This window comes from Ctenocephalides felis, unplaced genomic scaffold (assembly GCF_003426905.1).
Source record: "Ctenocephalides felis isolate EL2017-DRISC unplaced genomic scaffold, ASM342690v1 CF-g0.4_SCAFFOLD_01492, whole genome shotgun sequence".
Lineage (NCBI taxonomy): Eukaryota > Metazoa > Arthropoda > Insecta > Siphonaptera > Pulicidae > Ctenocephalides > Ctenocephalides felis.
The window spans coordinates 15836102-15857713 of NW_020537646.1; the positions used below are offsets into that span (position 1 = coordinate 15836102).

General features: G+C 30.7%; 3 protein-coding genes and 1 pseudogene across 3 annotated transcripts in view; 3 read left to right on the plus strand and 1 right to left on the minus strand.

The window, feature by feature from the left end:
* The window catches only part of LOC113370927 (filamin-A-like), a 54038-nt gene extending 50483 nt beyond the window's left edge, over positions 1–3555 (plus strand). The window contains 10 exon segments of the mRNA XM_026611598.1: positions 569–697; positions 879–1010; positions 1099–1283; positions 1393–1566; positions 1642–1792; positions 1906–2127; positions 2214–2405; positions 2611–2939; positions 3142–3321; positions 3404–3555. Coding sequence (XP_026467383.1) covers positions 569–697; positions 879–1010; positions 1099–1283; positions 1393–1566; positions 1642–1792; positions 1906–2127; positions 2214–2405; positions 2611–2939; positions 3142–3321; positions 3404–3532 — 1823 coding nt within the window. The 3' untranslated portion in view covers positions 3533–3555.
* Positions 1–21612, plus strand: part of LOC113370929 — a 70604-nt pseudogene that overhangs the window by 36664 nt on the left and 12328 nt on the right.
* Positions 3964–6088, plus strand: LOC113370928 (CAAX prenyl protease 1 homolog). Its single transcript, XM_026611599.1, has 9 exons — positions 3964–3971; positions 4033–4198; positions 4272–4508; positions 4617–4945; positions 5015–5147; positions 5209–5327; positions 5396–5543; positions 5598–5810; positions 5936–6088. Exons 1-9 carry the CDS (start codon positions 3964–3966, stop codon positions 6086–6088), a joined length of 1506 nt encoding a protein of 501 aa, XP_026467384.1.
* LOC113371630 (NF-kappa-B inhibitor-interacting Ras-like protein) lies at positions 19432–20328 on the minus strand (the record flags this gene model as incomplete). The annotated part of the gene is given in 3 exon segments (XM_026612275.1): positions 19432–19756; positions 20023–20148; positions 20218–20328. Coding segments are annotated over 3 exon segments (534 nt in total), but the record flags the coding sequence as incomplete, so codon positions are not given.

The following is a 21612-nucleotide window of genomic DNA, read 5'->3' on the forward strand; positions in this document are numbered from 1 at the left end:
AAATAAAAAAATATTAGATACATTTTCATACATACTTTTTAATATCAATTTTAATTTTAAAAACAATTAAGCTAAACTCGGGTATTGTCTGTTCCAAGTAATTTTAATTAATTTTAAGCATTCTAATTATTTTTGGTTTAATAAAATACGATTTCAAAAACCTGAGAACGTCTATCATATTTCTACATAGACTTCAAGAAGAAGTCACACTGATTTAAATTAAAATATACACTGGTATAAAGATCTAAATTAATATATACGAAACTTTTCTGGGAACCATCGCAGACTGATAAGATATCAAATTCTATAGAAATGATATGATTTCAAGAATCAAAATGCTTTCATCTATCCTTAATATTTGGCTATATTTGTCATTATCCATTTATACAGTAAAACCGACTTTTTTCACTAAAAAAACGGTTTTCGAATTCCATAATTTTCGCCAAAAAAAAAACGGTTTATAAAACCGGTTTTTGAAAACCGACAAACCCTAATATTTATACGTCATTCTTATTGGAGCTGATAGGTACAACTAATATATTTTCAAGAAATTTAATTTATTTTATAGAGGTACTTCATCAGGCGAAACCATTAAGCGGAAGTCCGTATACGTGCCAATCTTTTGATCCAAGCAAAGTTACTGTGAAAGGAGCTCCTCATTCTACAGTGCCATTGTATAGTCCAGTTCTGTTAACAGGTATGAATACTATCAGCGTCCTCAATTCTTTCAAAAAATTTCTTAAATCCAATTGTTTATATTATTTTTATTTCATTAAACAAATTAATTTATTGCAATTAATGAAAACACAATAATAATAATGATTCTTAAGAAATTTGTACGTTCTGTAATTGTATTCTTACTAATCAATCATTTCCAGTTGATCATTCACACGCGGGTTTAGCTGAACTAGATTTTTCAATAACTGGACCAAACGGTCACAGCCTTCCATTAATGATCACTAGACACGGAGATGGCGCACACATGGTAGAATTGGTACCAAATGCTCCAGGTTTGTGAATTTAAATTAAAATGAAATCAGTTTCAGAAAGTATAGTTTTGTGTCGTCTTTCTAATAAGGTAAATAAATTTACTTAAAGGAAATTATAAAGTGAATGTTCTTTATGGTGGTATATCTGTGTTGAAAACTCCAATTAATTTCACTGCGAGCGCCGAATCATTGCGCAAAACTGGTGCACGTGCTGCAGGTCCTGGTTTAGAATTAGGTCATTGTGGCAAAGAGGCCGGATTTATTGTTTATTGCCCAAGTGTTCCAAGTGTGCAGGTAATATCGCGCGTGCTTCATAAAATTCTTGATATTATTTATTTTGTAGTCTATTAGTGAAACATTCGGTAATAATTTTAGATAAAAATTAAATTATGTAAATTTACAGATTGAATCATTAGACCCTTCTGTAGCTTCTGCTGCAGACATAGAAACCCATATTCAATCTATAAAGCCAGGGGAATGGCGTGTTACTTATGTACCGCATTCTGTTGGAATGTATGAAGTACGTGTGAGCTGTCCTGGTCAAGGTCAAGTGCCCGGTTCTCCTTGGGAACTTAAGGTATATTATTATTTTTATTCTTTACTTTACTCTTTGTCTCATCTTGAAGTATGTTTATTAAATGATGTTTTATAGGTGGTTGATCCTTCTCAATGCCACATTATTGGGGGATGGCCACCGCACTTAGATGATAATGGCAATTTAAAATTGCCAGCCAAACTAATTTTTGACGTAAGTCAGTGCGGTCCTGGACGCTTAGAATGTATACTGGATGGCATGGAAATACGTAAGTACATACAAATGACGATATCTTAATTCGTTTACTAAATATATGTTATTTAATGTTGTATGGTTTAATTCTTACTAAGTTTAATTTTTAATTTTATTACTTTTTTCTAGCAACTGAACAATATGGGGGCAAAATGAGAGTTTCTCTGAATGGAGAAGGTACAGCGCAAGGAAAATGTGCATTGGAATTATCATATTCAGGTGTTCCAATCCCAGGTGCACCTCAAAGTGCTATAGCACATTTTCCTGCTAATGGTGCTGGTGAAAAAGTTGTGTTGACGGGCAGAGGTCTTGCAAGCGCGCAAAGTGGTGAAACTGCTCATTTCACTATAGGTCATTATATTATATTATTATTATTATAGAAAAAATATTTAAATTAAATTGAATATAAATCATTACATTTATTTCTTTCATTATAGATGGTTCACAAGCAATCAGTGGTGGTTTGCCTGAAGTTACCTTGCAAAACCGTGATACTGGACGCCCTGTCGAAGTAATTGTTACACCTGCTTCTGGACCAGCAGGTGAGGAAGTTTGGCATGCTCAATATACCCCACCTGCGCCGGGAATCTATTTATTGGGTGTTACGTGGGCTGGCCGTGTTGTCAAAGGTATTGTATCATGTTTAGTATATTTATAATGTAGCATATATAATATTAAAATTAACTTGCGTTTTAAACTATAATCAACTTCAAAAACTATTGTATAGGTAATTTTATTAATATATCTTTATACTATATAAGAAGCATAAGTAAAATAGAATTTGTTAATACAGAATTGTTTTATGTATTTTAATTTTATATACTTTATTTATAGGTTGTCCTCTTACTGTCAGTGTGTCTGGATCGGCAGATGCCAGCCGCGTTCTTTGTTCGGGTGAAGGTTTGCGTCGTGGTGTAGTTGGACGTGAAATCCGCTCTTGGATAGACACACGGCGAGCTGGTCCTGGTGAATTAACTGCACACTGTGCTGGTCCTCGCAAGGTTGCATACTGCGAACTTTATGATCATGGTGATGCTACTTTCACACTAAATGTAAAACCGCAGGAGGCTGGTAATCACCAGTTAACTATAAAATACGCAGGAGAACATGTGCAAGGGTCGCCATTCCAACTTAGGGTGGCAGGAGCTCCAGATGCTAGCAAGGTAAAATTTAAATTGAAGTTGATTATAATTCAATTAACAAGATAATACTACAACACCTAATCAATGTATATGACTACTAGTTTTAGTCATACCGCGATTAACTTCAGGTAATAAAGGCATATTATATGAACTTCGGGTAATCATGACAATGTCCGAAAAATATTATTTTTTAAAACAATTTTAATAAATAAAATTGGTTTAGGTTCGAGTTTATGGTCCAGGAATTGAGCACGGGGTTTTGGCTACATTTCAATCTCGTTTCATTTGCGATACACGAGGTGCCGGCGCCGGTCAACTAACAGTTCGCGTTCGGGGACCTAAAGGCGCTTTTCGCGTCGAAATGCAGCGCGAAAGTCAAAAAGATCGCACTATATTATGCAAAGTAATACTTTACATTCAAAATGCATAATTTTATGTATTTATTATTTTAGATATCGTTTATTTATTGTTTTATCTCTCATCAGTTCGATCCAACCGAACCAGGAGACTACAGAGTTGAAGTAAAATGGGCGGGAGAACTGGTTCCAGGTTCGCCTTTCCCAGTCATGATTTTTGATACTCAAGAAGAATTAAAACGATTTCTTCATGGATAGTATATATATATATATATATATATATATATATATATATATATCAGTGGGTACTTATCATTTAAACATTATTGGATCTATTACACACTGTATTCTCAAGTATTGTTAAAATCCGTCCAGACAATTTCCTTCTATTTTATTTTATTTTTGTATTCGAAAATACTATTCTCTCTTTATAAATTAATGTTCATGTGATATTTCATGATTAATATATTGGCTCTATTAATAGATATTTATATATTATTGTATACTAAAATCTAAATAAATAATTGAAAAAGCGTATGATATATTAATATTGGTAATGTAACCTGTAAAATCACTTAGCAAATCAAATTAATTGAGATGTTTCAAGTAATTTGCATTGCATTTTTGAGTGTTTATATTGGCCGGAAGTCTATTCAATTTTACTGTAAAAAAAATACATCGCAGTCACCATGACAAAGTAAGATTGAACAAAACAAAATTTATCCATATTTTGAATTATCAAAATTTTTGGTCATCAGTATTTACAAATTCGTCCCAATTGCTTTCAAACATCTTATACTGAAAATTTTAGAAATAATAAGTCATGGTTATATGCAGATAGCGCACGGTCATTCCTCCCCAGGAGGTGATAACATCTTATATGATGTATGGCTACATTATTCAGGACAGATTAAGGAGGAGGAGGTAATAACCGGAATGACGCCAGAATTTAAAGGTCACTTAATAAAATTAAATCTATTAATTTTATCAATAATAGATCACTACTAATTTTATTGAATTAGGGCTCCTTCTTTTTGGGAGTATTATTACTTTCTTATGGCTGGAGTCCGCCTTTGACATCTACCTTATGGTTCGTCAGCTTATGAAGTATAATGAAGAAGAAGAAATGAGTGATGTGTATGTAGATATCATGACACCTTTGGTCTTCGAAAAAGCACGTTTATATGGAATTGATAGAACAAAGTTTAGAATTTGCAAAACATTATATTTGACGGTAATTAATTGGTTTCCAACATATATTTTCATTGGTTTCTAAGTCTATTATTGTTTTGAATTAAAAATGTATTAATCAATGCACAAACAATTCTTTTAATATCTACAGACGATGTGCACATTAGGTTTAATATTCGGATGGACAGCTGCGCTTTGGCGTGTGGCGCAAGATTGTGCAGATAAGCTACCATTTGGGTCATCAGATTCTGAAATTTTAGTAACTGTAATCTTCGTTTTAATCAACAATTTAATATCCACTCTAACAGAACTTCCGCTATCTTTTTATGATATATTTGTTATCGAGTCGCAACATGGATTTAATAAGCAATCTGTGGAAATGTTTCTTAACGATCAACTGAATTACTTTACAATGGTGCAACTGTTTTTTTTGCCTTTATCGGCATTGTCAGTGATGATTATTAAACTAGGCGGAGAAAGGTTTTTTTAATTACAATATTTCGCTTTTTTGTATATCAATGTAAACAATTTTAAATAATTTTGTTTTAGGTTTTTTGTGTGGTTATGGATGTTTATATGCATTTTATGCATGTTCATTAATATGTCATATCCAACACTTATGTCCGACTTTGATATGAAGTGTACACCTCTTCCGGAGGGAAAGCTCAAACGAGATTTTGAGGTGAAAAAAAGTAAAAATCCAAAAAAGCCTTTTATTTTAGATAATAAATCATTATTTCCAGGAGTTAGCTCAAATAGTAGACTTTCCTCACGAAAACGTATTTGTATTCAACGGATCAATGCGTTCACGCCATACAAATGCTTATTTTGCTGGAATTTTTGATTCTAAACGAATTGTGCTGTAAGTTTATCTCAGCTTAAGTATTATTTCATAAATAATGTTTGTAAATATATGTTATATACAACAAGGTATGATACATTGCTGGCAAAAAAGGCAGCTTCTTCGACAACCGGTCTTACGATTGGATGTTCAGATGATGAAGTACTGGCCATAATTTGCCACGAATTTGGTCACTGGAAATTAAATCATGTTATGTTTCGAATGTTATTCGTGCAGGTACCTCTGAATTATATATTAGTTTGTATTGGATAACATTTACGAATTTTTTAGGCTAATCTTTTTTTAACACTTGCCATGTATTCTCAATTAAAAGACAGTATGCCACTATTCTATGCATTTGGTTTTAAAAATGATCAAAAACCTGTTCTTGTTGGTTTAATCTCGGTAATGGATTTTATAATGGCACCTTATAACGCATTAGCTATGATTGCTCTTCTTTTTATTGGACGTGAAATGGAATTTCAAGCAGACGACTACGCGAAAGTAAAGAAAACTTTATTAACTATATAAAATAACTTAAATATTTTCATACATGATTGGACGCAGTTTATTGTTATGAGTTTTATGTAATATTTGTGTGTGTTTATTTATTATAATAATTATTTTAGAATTTGGGTTATGGAGAACCACTAAAAAGGGCTTTGATAAAACTGCATAAGGATAACTTGAATTCGCCTATACATGACTGGATGCATTTCATGTTTAACGAATCACATCCATCTTTATTGGATAGGCTTGCTAGAATTGAAGAAAACTTATAATTAAATTGTGCATATAAGACGTAACCTACATTTTGATCAAAAATTTATAAAGCTATGCAATAAAAAAAAATCTTTGAAAGTTTATTTTCATAATCAATTTCTATGTTTATATATACGAGATTTAGTCTTCAGGGCAATACATCAATTAAAATTTTGTATGAACTTATATCATTTTTATTGTTTCCATACGTTTCGACACATATTTTGTGTCATCTTCAGTGAACTATATAATTGTAATGCTCCTGATTATTCCATAATAATGATTGTTCAAATGCAAAAGACAATTCTTGTCACTTTAAATCGGAACAATTATATAAATTTTTAGAACGATTTTTTTTTATTGTAGAGTCACATTTCTGTTCTACTGTCGCATCGGACAACGGCTTTGCGACATGTACTCTACAATAAAAAATAAAAAACATACAAAAGAATATGTATCCATATTTAGTAGTTAAATTCATAAACTATAGAAAAGCAACTGTAACAATGTTAATATAATTATAACAAAATAAGGAGAAAAAACAACAAAAGTAACTTACATAAATATGGTCTTACATCAGTAACTTGCGCAAGGCACATAATTTTGGAAATTTGGAAATTTGGAAATATTATTGAGTATCAACTGATAATTTTCACAGGGTAAGGAGGTATCACTCCTCTTATTAATACTAGTGTCAGATTTTATGAGGTTAATAATTGCAATCCTTCTTAGACCAAAATTTTTTTGACCAAATTTTTTTTAACCAAAAATTTTTTCCCAAAAAGTTTTTTGACCAAAAATTTTTCTTCAAAAATTTTTTTGACCAAATTTTTTTTGATCAAAAATTTTTTTCCAAAAATTTTTTTGTCCAAAAATTATTTTGACCAAAAATTATTTTGACCAAAAATTTTTTTGACCAAAATTTTTTTGACCAAAAATTTTTTTCCGAAAATTTTTTTGACCAAATTTTTTTCACCAAAATTTTTTTGACCAAAAATTTTTTGACCAAAAATTTTTTGACCAAAATTTTTTTGACCAAAATTTTTTTGACCAAAAATTTTTTTGACCAAAATTTTTTGACCAAAAATTTTTTGACCATAATTTTTTTGACCATAATTTTTTTGACCAAAATTTTTTTGACCAACATTTTTTTGATCAAAAATTTTTTTGAGCAAAATTTTTTTTCCGAAAATTTTTTTGACCAAAATTTTTTTCCAAAAATTTTTTTGACCAAAAATTTTTTTGACCAACAATTTTTTGACCATAATTTTTTTGACCATAATTTTTTTGACCAACATTTTTTTGATCAAAATTTTTTTGACCAAAATTTTTTTTCCGAAAATTTTTTGACCAAAATTTTTTTGGCCAAAAATTTTTTTCCAAAAATTTTTTTGACCAAAATTTTTTTCCAAAAATTTTTTTGACCAAAAATTTTTTTGACCAAAAATTTTTTTCCGAAAATTTTTTTGACCAAAAATTTTTTTCCGAAAATTTTTTTCACCAAAATTTTTTTGACCAAAAATTTTATTGGCCAAAATTTTTTTGACCACAAATTTTTTGACCAAAAATTTTTTTCCCGAAATTTTTTTGACCAAAATTTTTTTGGCCAAAAATTTTTTGACCAAAAATTTTTTTCCAAAAATTTTTTTCCAAAAATTTTTTTGACCAAAATTTTTTTGACCAAAATTTTTTTGACCAAAATTTTTTTGACCAAAAATTATTTTGACTAAAAATTCTTTTTAACCAAAATTTTTTTGACCAAAAATTTTTTTCCGAAAATTTTTTTGACCAAAATTTTTTTTACCAAAATTTTTTGACCAAAAATTTTTTTCCAAAAATTTTTTTGACCAAAAATTTTTTTCCGAAAATTTTTTTGACTTTACTAGCTTGAAATTTTCCGTTTTTGGTCAAAAAATTTGACCTTTGCTATGTAACCGTTGCTAGCTTGAAATTTTCAGTTTTTGGTCAAAATTTTTTTGACCTTCGACCTTTGACCTCTGCCAATTTTCAGTTTTTGATCAAATTTTTTTTTGACCTTTGACCTTTGCCATGTAATCGTTGCTAGTTGGCTGAAAAAAATCTTTGACCTTTGACCTTTGCTAGCTTGAAATTTTCCGTTTGCCAATTTTCAGTTTTCGGCCAAAATTTTGGTATATAAGACGTTACCTACATTATAAAGCTATGCAATAAAAAAATCTTTGAAAGTTTATTTTCATAATCAATTTCTATGTTTATATATATACGAGATTTAGTCTTCAGGGCAATACATCAATTAAAAACTTGTATGAACTTATATCATTTTTATTGTTTCCATACGTATCGACACATATTTTGTGTCATCTTCAGTGAACTATATAATTGTAATACTCCTAATTATTCCATAATAATGATTGTTCAAATTGTTCAAATGCAAAAGACAATTCTTGTCACTTTAAATCGGAACAATTATATAAATTTTTAGAACGATTTTTTTTTTATTGTAGAGTCACATTTCTGTTCTACTGTCGCATCGGACAACGGCTTTGCGACATGTACTCTACAATAAAAAATAAAAAACATACAAAGAATATGTATCCATACAAATATTAAGTAGTTAAATTCATGAACTATAGAAAAGCAACTGTAACAATGTTAATATAATTATAACAAAATAAGGAGAAAAAACAACAAAAGTAACTTACATAAATATGGTCTTACATCAGTAACTTGCGCAAGGCACATAATTTTGGAAATTTGGAAATATTATTGAGTATCAACTGATAATTTTCACAGGGTAAGGAGATATCACTCCTCTTATTAATACTAGTGTCAGATTTTATGAGGTTAATAATTGCAATCCTTCTCTGCTGTCTTCAAAAAAATTTTTTGACCAAATTTTTTTGATCAAAAATTTTTTCCAAAAATTTCTGTGACCAAAAATTTTTGTCCAAAAATTATTTTGACCAAAAATTTTTTTGACCAAAATTTTTTTGACCAAAAATTTTTTCGACCTCCTAAATTTTTTTCTGAAAATTTTTTTGACAAAATTTTTTTCACCAAAATTTTTTTGACCAAAAATTTTTTTGACCAAAAATTATTTGACCAAAAAATTTTTTTGACCAAAATTAATTTTTTTGACCAAATTTTTTGACCAAAAATTTTTTCCGAAAATTTTTTGACTAAAATTTTTTTCACCAAAATTTTTTTAACCAAAAATTTTTTCCCAAAAAGTTTTTTGACCAAAAATTTTTCTTCAAAAATTTTTTTGACCAAATTTTTTTCATCAAAAATTTTTTTCCAAAAATTTTTTGGACCAAAAATTATTTTTGACCAAAAAATTTTTGACGAAAATTTTTTCGACGAAATTTTTTTGACCAAAATTTTTTTTGACCAAAAATTTTTTTCCGAAATTTTTTTGACTAAAATTTTTTCACCAAAATTTTTTTGACCAAAAATTATTGACCAAAATTTTTTTGACCAAATTTTTTTTTCCAAATCAAAATTTCAATTCAAATTTTTCCAGATCAAAAATTTTTTTCCAAAAATTTTTTGGACCAAAAATTATTTTGACCAAAAATTTTTTTGACGAAAATTTTTTCGACGAAAATTTTTTTGACCAAAATTTTTTTGACCAAAAATTTTTTTCCGAAATTTTTTTGACTAAAATTTTTTTCACCAAAATTTTTTTGACCAAAAATTTTATTGACCAAAATTTTTTTGACCAAATTTTTTTTTCCAAAAATTTTTTTGACCAAAATTTTTAACCAAAAATTTTTTCCCAAAAAGTTTTTTGACCAAAAATTTTTCTTCAAAAATTTTTTTGACCAAATTTTTTTTGATCAAAAATTTTTTTCTAAAAATTTTTTGGACCAAAAATTATTTTGACCAAAAATTTTTTTGACGAAAATTTTTTTGACCAAAAATTTTTTTCCGAAAATATTTGACCTTTGCCATTTGACCTTTGACTTTTTAGGACCAAAATTCTTTTTCAAAATTTTTGGACTAAAATTTTTGGACATAGAAAACACGTGAAATTTACAAAAAGTCGATTTTCTGCTCTCCTGAGCGAAAAATGTACGACTAATGTTGTGGTATTTATTTATTGTTGAATAAAACAAAATTATTTATACGTTAACAACGAAGATAACCTTAATGCTTACCTTACCACGTCTCGAACCTGCTACCCTCTTCTCTCCAGCGACTCGCACCTCCCAATGCGCGACGCCACGATGATCACATTAGTGAATCGTTACAAAGTAGGTGATATTTTATATTTTAAACGAAAAAAAAATTAACAGGTCATATGACCAAAAAAAGTAGGGTAGGTATGACCTGTGTTGGCGTTATTGGTACAGTGATGGCTTCTTACCAAAAGGGTACCGAGTTCGAATCATACCTCCACCCATAAAGCGAAAATCAGCAGTACGACTAACGTTCTTGTATTTATTTAATGTTGAATAAAACAAAGTTAATATTTAGATATAACAAACTAACAAGTCATGAGGCCGAAAAATAACATGACACGTGTGACCTGTGTTAGCTTAATTGGTAGCACGATGGCTTCATACCCAAAGGGTACCGAGTTCGAATCATACCTCCACCCATAAAGCGAAATTCAGCAGTACGACTAACGTTCTTGTATTTATTTAATGTTGAATAAAACAAAGTTAATATTTAGATATAACAAACTAACAAGTCATGAGGCCGAAAAATAACAGAACACATGTGACCTGTGTTAGCTTAATTGGTAGCACGATGGCTTCATACCCAAAGGGTACCGAGTTCGAATCATACCTCCACCCATAAAGCGAAATTCAGCAGTACGACTAACGTTCTTGTATTTATTTAATGTTGAATAAAACAAAGTTAATATTAGATATAACAAACTAACAAGTCATGAGCCGCCGAAAAATAACATAAACACGTGTGACCTGTGTTAGCTTAATTGGTAGCACGATGGCTTCATACCCAAAGGGTACCGAGTTCGAATCATACCTCCAGCCATAAAGCGAAATTCAGCAGTACGACTAACGTTCTTGTATTTATTTAATGTGAATAAAAAACAAGTTAATATTTAGATATAACAAACTAACAAGTCATGAGGCCGAAAAATAACAGAAAACATGTGACCTGTGTTAGCTTAATTGGTAGCACGATGGCTTCATACCCAAGGGTACCGAGTTCGATTCATACCTCCGGCCACAAAACGCAAACACACCGGGTCTGTTGACGTTGTTGAACGTGGCGTGCACGGAATCACATCCGTTCGAATTTGGGACTCGAGGTATGATGCTCCCTTCGATTGAGAGAGGAGAGATACGCGAGAGAATCTCGTATCATCTCCTACTAAACCCCGCAGCATCTCTAAACAGGGGAGAGGGGGTTATTTTTGGGGGTGTCCATTCACGAAAAAGGAGAGGGAGGGACTATAGGGTAGTAAAGGTTTCCCTCTCCCCCCTGTAGTCACCAGCGCTAGGGCCAGCCCTGGATCGCCCTCGGTTGAAAAACTGGGTGTCATCACAGGTCCCCCTCCGGGGACTTCGGATAATCCAATAATCCGAAGTCGCACCCTCCGGGGAATTGGATAATCCGATAATCCGAAGTCCACCCTCGGGGACTTTGGATAATCGTTAATCCGAAGTCCGATAATCCGAAGTCCAGATAGTGCGAAATCCGGATAATCGAAAGTCCAAGTTTTTTTGACCAAAAATTTTGACCTTTGCCATTTGACATTTGACCTTTGCCATTTGACCTTTGACCTTTGCCATTTGACCTTTGACCTTTGCCATTTGACCTTTGACCTTTGCCATTTGACCTTTGACCTTTTCATTTTTTGTTCAAAATTTGTTGACCTTTGTCCTTTGCCATTTGACCTTTGATCTTTGACTTTTGGACCAAAATTTTTGGCCTTTGACCTTTGCCATTTGGCCTTTGACCTTTGACCTTTGCCGTAACCGTTGCTATCTTGAAATTTTCAGTTTTTTGGTCAACATTTGTTGACCTTTGCCATTTGACCTTTTGACAAATTTGACCTTTGACCTTTTCATTTGGTTGGTTCAAAATTTGTTGACCTTTGCCTTTGACCTTTGACTTTTTGGACCAACATTTTTTGGCCGTTGACCTTTGACCTTTGCCATTTGACCTTTTTCCCAAAATTTTTTGGACCAAAAACTTTGACCTTTGACCTTTTCATTTGTTCAAAATTTGTTGACCTTTGCCATTTGACCTTTGATCTTTGACTTTTTGGACCAACATTTTTTGGCCTTGTTTGACCTTTTGACCTTTGACCTTTTCATTTTTGTTCAAAATTTGTTGACCTTTGACCTTTGTCATTTGACCTTTGACCTGCTCAGTTTTTGCCATTTGACCTTTGACTTTTTGGACCAACATCCTTGAAATTTTCAGTTTTTTGGTCATTTGTTGACCTTTGACCTTTGACCTTTTCAGTTTTTGGTCAACATTTGTTGACCTATGCCATTGAACAAAAATGAAAAGGTCAAAGGTCAAATAAATTTTCTTTACGGTTACAAAGCTACGGTTACCAAGCAACGGTAAAATTGTTAGTCAAAATTTGTTGACAACAGAGGTCAACAAAGGTCAAATTTTACCGTTGCTTGGTAACCGTAGCTTTGTAACCGTAAAGAAAATTTATTTGACCTTTGACTTTTTGGACCAACATTTTTTGGCCTTTGCCCGTTGACCTGTTCAGTTTTCGCCATTTGACACGATCAAACGTCAAAGGTCAAATGGCAAAAACTGAACAGGTCAAAGGTCAAATGGCAAAGGTCAACAAATTTTGAACAAAAATGAAAAGGTCAAAAGGTCAAAAAAGGCCAAAAAATGTTGGTCCAAAAGGTCAAAGGTCAAATAAATTTTCTTTACGGTTACCAAGCAACGGTAAAATTTGACCTTTGTTGACCTTTGACCTTTTCAGTTGACAAATGTTGACCAAAAACTGAAAAGGTCAAAGGTCGAAGGTCAAAGGTGAAAGGTCAACAAAGGTCAAATTTTACCGTTGCTTGGTAACCGTAGCTACCATACCGTAACATTTGTTGACCAAAAACTGAAAAGGTCAAAGGTCAAAGGTCCGGTTACCAAGCAACGGTAAAATTTGACCTTTGACCTTTTCAGTTTTTGGTCAACATATGTTGTCAACATATGTTGACCAAAAACTGAAAAGGTCAAAGGTCAAAGGTCAAAGGTCAACAAAGGTCAAATTTTACCGTTGCTTGGTAACCGTAGCTTTTGTTGGCCAAAAACTGAAAAGGTCAAAGGTCAAAGGTCAAAGGTCAACAAATTTTGACCAAAATTTTTTTGACCAAATTTTTTTGACTAAAAATTTTACCGTTGCTTGGTAACCGTAGCTTTGTAACCGTAAAGAAAATTTATTTGACCTTTGACCTTTTCATTTTTGTTCAATGGCATAGGTCAACAAATGTTGACCAAAACGTCAAATGTTGGTCCAAAAGGTCAAAGGTCAAATAAATTTTCTTTACGGTTACCAAGCAACGGTAAAATTTGACCTTTGTTGACCTTTGACCTTTTCAGTTGACAAATGTTGACCAAAAACTGAAAAGGTCAAAGGTCGAAGGTCAAAGGTCAAAGGTCAACAAAGGTCAAATTTTACCGTTGCTTGGTAACCGTAGCTACCATACCGTAACATTTGTTGACCAAAAACTGAAAAGGTCAAAGGTCAAAGGTCAACAAAGGTCAAATTTTACCGTTGCTTGGTAACCGTAGCTACCATACCGTAACATTTGTTGGACAAAAACTGAAAAGGTCAACGGTCAAAGGTCAAAGGTCAACAAATTTTGACCAAAATTTTTTTGACCAAATTTTTTTGACTAAAAATTTTACCGTTGCTTGGTAACCGTAGCTTTGTAACCGTAAAGAAAATTTATTTGACCTTTGACCTTTTCATTTTTGTTCAATGGCATAGGTCAACAAATGTTGACCAAAAACTGAAAAGGTCAAAGGTCAAAGGTCAAAGGTCAACAAAGGTCAAATTTTACCGTTGCTTGGTAACCGTAGCTTTGTAACCGTAAAGAAAATTTATTTGACCTTTGACCTTTGACCTTTTCATTTTTGTTCAATGGCATAGGTCAACAAATGTTGACCAAAAACTGAAAAGGTCAAAGGTCAAAGGTCAAAGGTCAACAAATGACCAAAAAACTGAAAATTTCAAGGATGTTGGTCCAAAAAGTCAAAGATCAAAGGTCAAAGGTCAAATGGCAAAAACTGAACAGGTCAAAGGTCAAATGACAAAGGTCAAAGGTCAACAAATATTGAACAAAAAATGAAAAGGTCAAACAAACAAGGCCAAAAAATGTTGGTCCAAAAAGTCAAAGATCAAAGGTCAAATGGCAAAGGTCAACAAATTTTGAACAAATGAAAAGGTCAAAGGTCAAAGTTTTTTGTCCAAAAATTTTGGGAAAAAGGTCAAATGGCAAAGGTCAAAGGTCAACGGCCAAAAAATGTTGGTCCAAAAAGTCAAAGGTCAAAGGTCAAAGGCAAAGGTCAACAAATTTTGAACCAACCAAATGAAAAGGTCAAAGGTCAAATTTGTCAAATGGCAAAGGTCAACAAATGTTGACCAAAAAACTGAAAATTTCAAGATGGCAACGGTTACGGCAAAGGTCAAAGGCCAAAAATTTTGGTCCAAAAGTCAAAGATCAAAGGTCAAAGGTCAAAGGTCAAATGGCAAAGGTCAAAGGGCAAAGGTCAACAAATTTTGAACAAAAAATGAAAAGGTCAAAGGTCAAATTTGTCAAAAGGTCAAATGGCAAAGGTCAATAAATGTTGACCAAAAAAACTGAAAATTTCAAGATAGCAACGGTTACGGCAAAGGTCAAAGGTCATAGGCCAAATGGCAAAGGTCAAAGGCCAAAAATGTCGGTCCAAAAGTCAAAGATCAAAGGTCAAAGGTCAAATGGCAAAGGACAAAGGTCAACAAATTTTGTACAAAAAATGAAAAGGTCAAAGGTCAAATGGCAAAGGTCAAAGGTCAAATGGCAAAGGTCAAATGGCAAAGGTCAAAATTTTTGGTCAAAAAAACTTGGACTTTCGATTATCCGGATTTCGCACTATCCGGACTTCGGATTATCGGACTTCGGATTAACGGATTATCCGAAGTCCCCGGAGGGTGCGACTTCGGATTATCGGATTATCCGAAGTCCCCGGAGGGTGCGACTTCGGATTATTGGATTATCCGAAGTCCCCGGAGGGGGACCTGTGATGACACCCAGTTTTTCAACCGAGGGCGATCCAGGGCTGGCCCTAGCGCTGGTGACTACAGGGGGGAGAGGGAAACCTTTACTACCCTATAGTCCCTCCCTCTCCCTTTTTCGTGAATGGAACACCCCCCAATAACCCCCTCTCCCCTGTTTAGAGATGCTGCGGGGTTTAGTAGGAGATGATACGAGATTCTCTCGCGTATCTCTCCTCTCTCAATCGAAGGGAGCATCATACCTCGAGTCCCAAATTCGAACGGATGTGATTCCGTGCACGCCACGTTCAACAACGTCAACAGACCCGGTGTGTTTGCGTTTTGTGGCCGGAGGTATGAATCGAACTCGGTACCCTTTGGGTATGAAGCCATCGTGCTACCAATTAAGCTAACACAGGTCACATGTGTTCTGTTATTTTTCGGCCTCATGACTTGTTAGTTTGTTATATCTAAATATTAACTTTGTTTTATTCAACATTAAATAAATACAAGAACGTTAGTCGTACTGCTGAATTTCGCTTTATGGGTGGAGGTATGATTCGAACTCGGTACCCTTTGGGTATGAAGCCATCGTGCTACCAATTAAGCTAACACAGGTCACACGTGTTATGTTATTTTTCGGCCTCATGACTTGTTAGTTTGTTATATCTAAATATTAACTTTGTTTTATTCAACATTAAATAAATACAAGAACGTTAGTCGTACTGCTGAATTTCGCTTTATGGGTGGAGGTATGATTCGAACTCGGTACCCTTTGGATATGAAGCCATCGTGCTACCAATTAAGCTAACACAGGTCACATGTGTTCTGTTATTTGTCGGCCTCATGACTTGTTAGTTTGTTATATCTAAATATTAACTTTGTTTTATTCAACATTAAATAAATACAAGAACGTTAGTCGTACTGCTGATTTTCGCTTTATGGGTGGAGGTATGATTCGAACTCGGTACCCTTTTGGTAAGAAGCCATCACTGTACCAATAACACAGGTCATACCTACCCTACTTTTTTTGGTCATATGACCTGTTAATTTTTTTTTCGTTTAAAATATAAAATATCACCTACTTTGTAACGATTCACTAATGTGATCATCGTGGCGTCGCGCATTGGGAGGTGGGAGTCGCTGGAGAGAAGAGGGTAGCAGGTTCGAGACGTGGTAAGGTAAGCATTAAGGTTATCTTCGTTGTTAACGTATAAATAATTTTGTTTTATTCAACAATAAATAAATACCACAACATTAGTCGTACATTTTTCGCTCAGGAGAGCAGAAAATCGACTTTTTGTAAATTTCACGTGTTTTCTATGTCCAAAAAATTTTAGTCCAAAAAATTTTGAAAAAAGAATTTTGGTCCTAAAAAGTCAAAGGTCAAATGGCAAAGGTCAAATATTTTCGGAAAAAAATTTTTGGTCAAAAAAATTTTTGGTCAAAAAAATTTTCGTCAAAAAAATTTTTGGTCAAAATATTTTTGGGCCAAAAAATTTTTGATCAAAAAAAATTTGGTCAAAAAAATTTTTGAAGAAAAATTTTTGGTCAAAAAACTTTTTGGGAAAAAATTTTTGGTTAAAAAAATTTTGGTCAAAAAAATTTTGGAAAAAAAAATTTGGTCAAAAAAATTTTGGTCAATAAAATTTTTGGTCAAAAAAATTTTGGTGAAAAAAATTTTAGTCAAAAAAATTTTCGGAAAAAAATTTTTGGTCAAAAAAAATTTTGGTCAAAAAAATTTTCGTCGAAAAAATTTTCGTCAAAAAAATTTTTGGTCAAAATAATTTTTGGTCCAAAAAATTTTTGGAAAAAAATTTTTGATCTGGAAAAATTTGAATTTGAAATTTTGATTTGGAAAAAAAAATTTGGTCAAAAAAATTTTGGTCAATAAAATTTTTGGTCAAAAAAATTTTGGTGAAAAAAATTTTAGTCAAAAAAATTTTCGGAAAAAAATTTTTGGTCAAAAAAAATTTTGGTCAAAAAAATTTTCGTCGAAAAAATTTTCGTCAAAAAAATTTTTGGTCAAAATAATTTTTGGTCCAAAAAATTTTTGGAAAAAAATTTTTGATCGAAAAAAATTTGGTCAAAAAAATTTTTGAAGAAAAATTTTTGGTCAAAAAACTTTTTGGGAAAAAATTTTTGGTTAAAAAAATTTTGGTGAAAAAAATTTTAGTCAAAAAAATTTTCGGAAAAAAATTTTTGGTCAAAAAAAATTTGGTCAAAAAAATTTTTGGTCAAAAAAATTAAATTTTGGTCAAAAAAATTTTTGGTCAAAATAATTTTTGGTCAAAAAAATTTTTGGTCAAAAAAATTTTGGTGAAAAAAATTTTGGTCAAAAAAATTTTCAGAAAAAAATTTTGGTCGAAAAATTTTTGGTCAAAAAAATTTTGGTCAAAAAAATTTTTGGTCAAAATAATTTTTGGACAAAAAATTTTTGGTCACAGAAATTTTTGGAAAAAAATTTTTGATCAAAAAAAATTTGGTCAAAAAATTTTTTGAAGACAGCAAGAAGGATTGCAATTATTAACCTCATAAAATCTGACACTAGTATTAATAAGAGGAGTGATATCTCCTTACCCTGTGAAAATTATCAGTTGATACTCAATAATATTTCCAAATTTCCAAAATTATGTGCCTTGCGCAAGTTACTGATGTAAGACCATATTTATGTAAGTTACTTTTGTTGTTTTTTCTTATTTTGTTATAATTATATTAACATTGTTACAGTTGCTTTTCTATAGTTCATGAATTTAACTACTTAATATTTGTATGGATACATATTCTTTTGTATGTTTTTTATTTTTTATTGTAGAGTACATGTCGCAAAGCCGTTGTCCGATGCGACAGTAGAACAGAAATGTGACTCTACAATAAAAAAAAATCGTTCTAAAAATTTATATAATTGTTCCGATTTAAAGTGACAAGAATTGTCTTTTGCATTTGAACAATTTGAACAATCATTATTATGGAATAATTAGGAGTATTACAATTATATAGTTCACTGAAGATGACACAAAATATGTGTCGATACGTATGGAAACAATAAAAATGATATAAGTTCATACAAGTTTTTAATTGATGTATTGCCCTGAAGACTAAATCTCGTATATATATAAACATAGAAATTGATTATGAAAATAAACTTTCAAAGATTTTTTTATTGCATAGCTTTATAATGTAGGTAACGTCTTATATACCAAAATTTTGGCCGAAAACTGAAAATTGGCAAACGGAAAATTTCAAGCTAGCAAAGGTCAAAGGTCAAAGATTTTTTTCAGCCAACTAGCAACGGTTACATGGCAAAGGTCAAAAAAAAATTTGATCAAAAACTGAAAATTGGCAGAGGTCAAAGGTCGAAGGTCAAAAAAATTTTGACCAAAAAGCTAGTTTTTTTTAGTTTCCTTGGCATGCTTTGCTCAATAGAATAAATAGCATAATAAATAAGTAAAATGTTTCAAAACCCAAATATTAATAATGCAATATGTTAAAAATAATTGAAAATTCAAAAATATTTGATTATAATCAACCCGCAAATGGCCTAGATTTTCTAAATAAATTTAAAATCAATATATTTTATACGCGGGTACTAAATCCAGAATAATTAAAAATAATTTTTTAAAAAAATGTAATTTTTATATAATTTTAATAATAAACTGTTAAAACAGTTAAAATTGATAGGGGGGAGGGCGCTAAAAAAAAAAGTTGCATGCGGGCGCTATGGACTCCAGGACCGGCCCTGTATATATATATATATATATATATATATATATATACATATATAATGACATATTTTAATGAAATATTTTATGAGAAGAATGTTGAAATATATAAAAACAAAACCTGAAAGTTTCGTTTCAATTAAAGTTTTGTTTCCTTCCCTAAAAATTCTTCAAAAAATGCGATATTTTAAAGCCTCTAAAGCCGGCTCCCTCCTTAAAGAAACAACATACCATTATGTAAAATGATGGAAATAAAAAAATGTATTTAAATAGATATAAACTGTACATAAAAATGTATATAAACTTTGTATAAAATTGAAACAATTTGAAGTATTCATCACCATAAAAATAAACACATATTTTAAATAGTCAAAAAATTATATAATATAATAAAAATGAAAAAAATCATTTTTTACTTTCCTAAATGTTGAAAAGTTAATTGGTTAATATAATTTTTTATAAGGTGAACAAATAATTTCATTTAATCAGCTATGAGAATCAATTTTTACTTTTGATAGTTTTCCAAGTGGAAATGTACTTTTGTTTGTTGGAGGATATAGTTTTATAGCTAAATTAATAAATGGATCATATAGAGTACTCCTTTGCATGGCATTCACAACACAATGTCTTACTCTTTCTTTTGCAGACCAAGTATTAGCTTTTGTTATAACAGTTTCTACATGGGCTGGCAGTTTTTCACTTTTATTAGGTGAATTGGAATTTGTTGTATCATTTGGTTGAATTGATGAGGTATGCATATTTGATAAAACTGTTATCACCACCTTTAAAATAATTAAATCAATAATTCTATCTAAAATAATTGATATGTTTAATAATAACAAAAATTTTACAATTACGTTTCTTCATTTAGTTCATGAATATAGCTATTTTAAATATAGAATTGCTATTGTTGAATCATTATTATATAATGCACTAGTTTGTACCAATATAACATATACAATGGATCAATTTCAGAAGCTAATGCAATCAATTATTAACAATAATTAGCTTAGTTTTATCATCTTGTGTATTATCAAGTTGGACAAACCTCTTTTTTATCTTTATTTTTGTCAATTTCACTTTTTATACTTGCAATGATGTCAAAGCTTTCAGGGTGGCTAGGATCGTATACCAATACATATGCATCAGGAAACAAAAGATAATGTTTCGGTATCTGAATACAACAAACATGAATTAATTTACAATAATATTAAATCAAGTATGTTTATATTATGTATAGTACTTGACTTGAGGATTGGATTCCTGCAGTGTCAAATATTCTAAGTGTTTCTCTTGGACCTCGTCCTGTATCAATACTGGCAATATAAGTATCTTCTACTGTCGAATGAATTGTCTGAACATAGTGATATTGAATTAAAATAAAATGCCAAGTTGATAATGAGAGAATATGATCATTTAAAAAATTTAATGTTGCATGAGCATCATGGATATTTTCTACTAAAAAATTAAATTGAAACATATTACTATTGCTGCTAGGTTATATGTGCAAAAGAAAAAAAACAAAAAGATTATTCTGAAAACTTTTAAGATAAAAAAGTAGTACTCTGGAATTCTGTCAGAAAGAATAAAATTAAATTGAACTATGATAAAAATATTTTGTGTTAACAAGATTGTCTATACACCTATCCCCCAAAAAAGCCCTTTTTGTTAGCTTTTAAAATTATGAATAACTAATCCATTAAACAAAAAATAAAATGAAATATATTCAATATCAAACATATTAATAAAATTATAAAGAATTAATTTATTTCAATGATAAACAAATATAAAAAAATCTATAACAAATATTGCATTTTCTTTATAGATTAAAATTAAAATTGGATTGTAGATAATAACCATTCTTTTTACTCTATTTATTTCATCTTTTGCCATTGTCAAACCATATTTTTTTTTATGAAATAAAGATTTTGTTGAAAGAGATTCTGTTCATTTATTCATCTCAAATAAATTTACGCTATTATATATAAATACTATCTAAAAACAAAGATTAAAAACAATGATGCTCTTTGTTTTCAAATTTATAAATAAAACGGGAGGATTAATCTTAATCTATAGATTTGCATCATAGACATAGACTAAAAATTGATAATGGTGACATACATTTTGTAGTGTTGTATTTTAAAAGGAAACAACAAAAAATGTTATTGTGGATACAAGCAAATTATAGTTTAGTGTTTATAATTTCGTGTAAATGCGAAAGTAATAATTTTATTAAAAAAATTAATATAAAAAACCATCTAAGATTGAATACATGTAAATGAGGACCCTGTAAAATGGGGGATAGGTGTAAGTATAAAAAACTAATTATTTTTATTATGAAACTAAAAGATCTATTGCCCTTGTCAACTCGTTTTTCCCATTTCACAATAAGATGATAACTTTGGTGTTACTATATTAGTTTTTACATACATCTTACTAATTGAATGTTTTCAGAATCATAAATTAAATTCAGGTGCTAATGTCAAATCAAATAGCAATTGTCAGCAAATAAAGAATAACTAAAAAATTATTGCATTGAAGGGTTTCATACAAAATTAGAACTATCTAAATAGATTATTTGAACATACAAACCCAAACAATATATCTAAAATAACGATAATAATTGAAGAAAATTTCA

Coding starts and splice junctions, on each gene's coding strand:
- LOC113370928 (XM_026611599.1), top strand. Junction 4,199..4,271: donor GACAGATTAAGGAGGAGGAG/GTAATAACCGGA, acceptor TATCAATAATAG/ATCACTACTAATTTTATTGA. Junction 5,544..5,597: donor TTCGAATGTTATTCGTGCAG/GTACCTCTGAAT, acceptor CGAATTTTTTAG/GCTAATCTTTTTTTAACACT.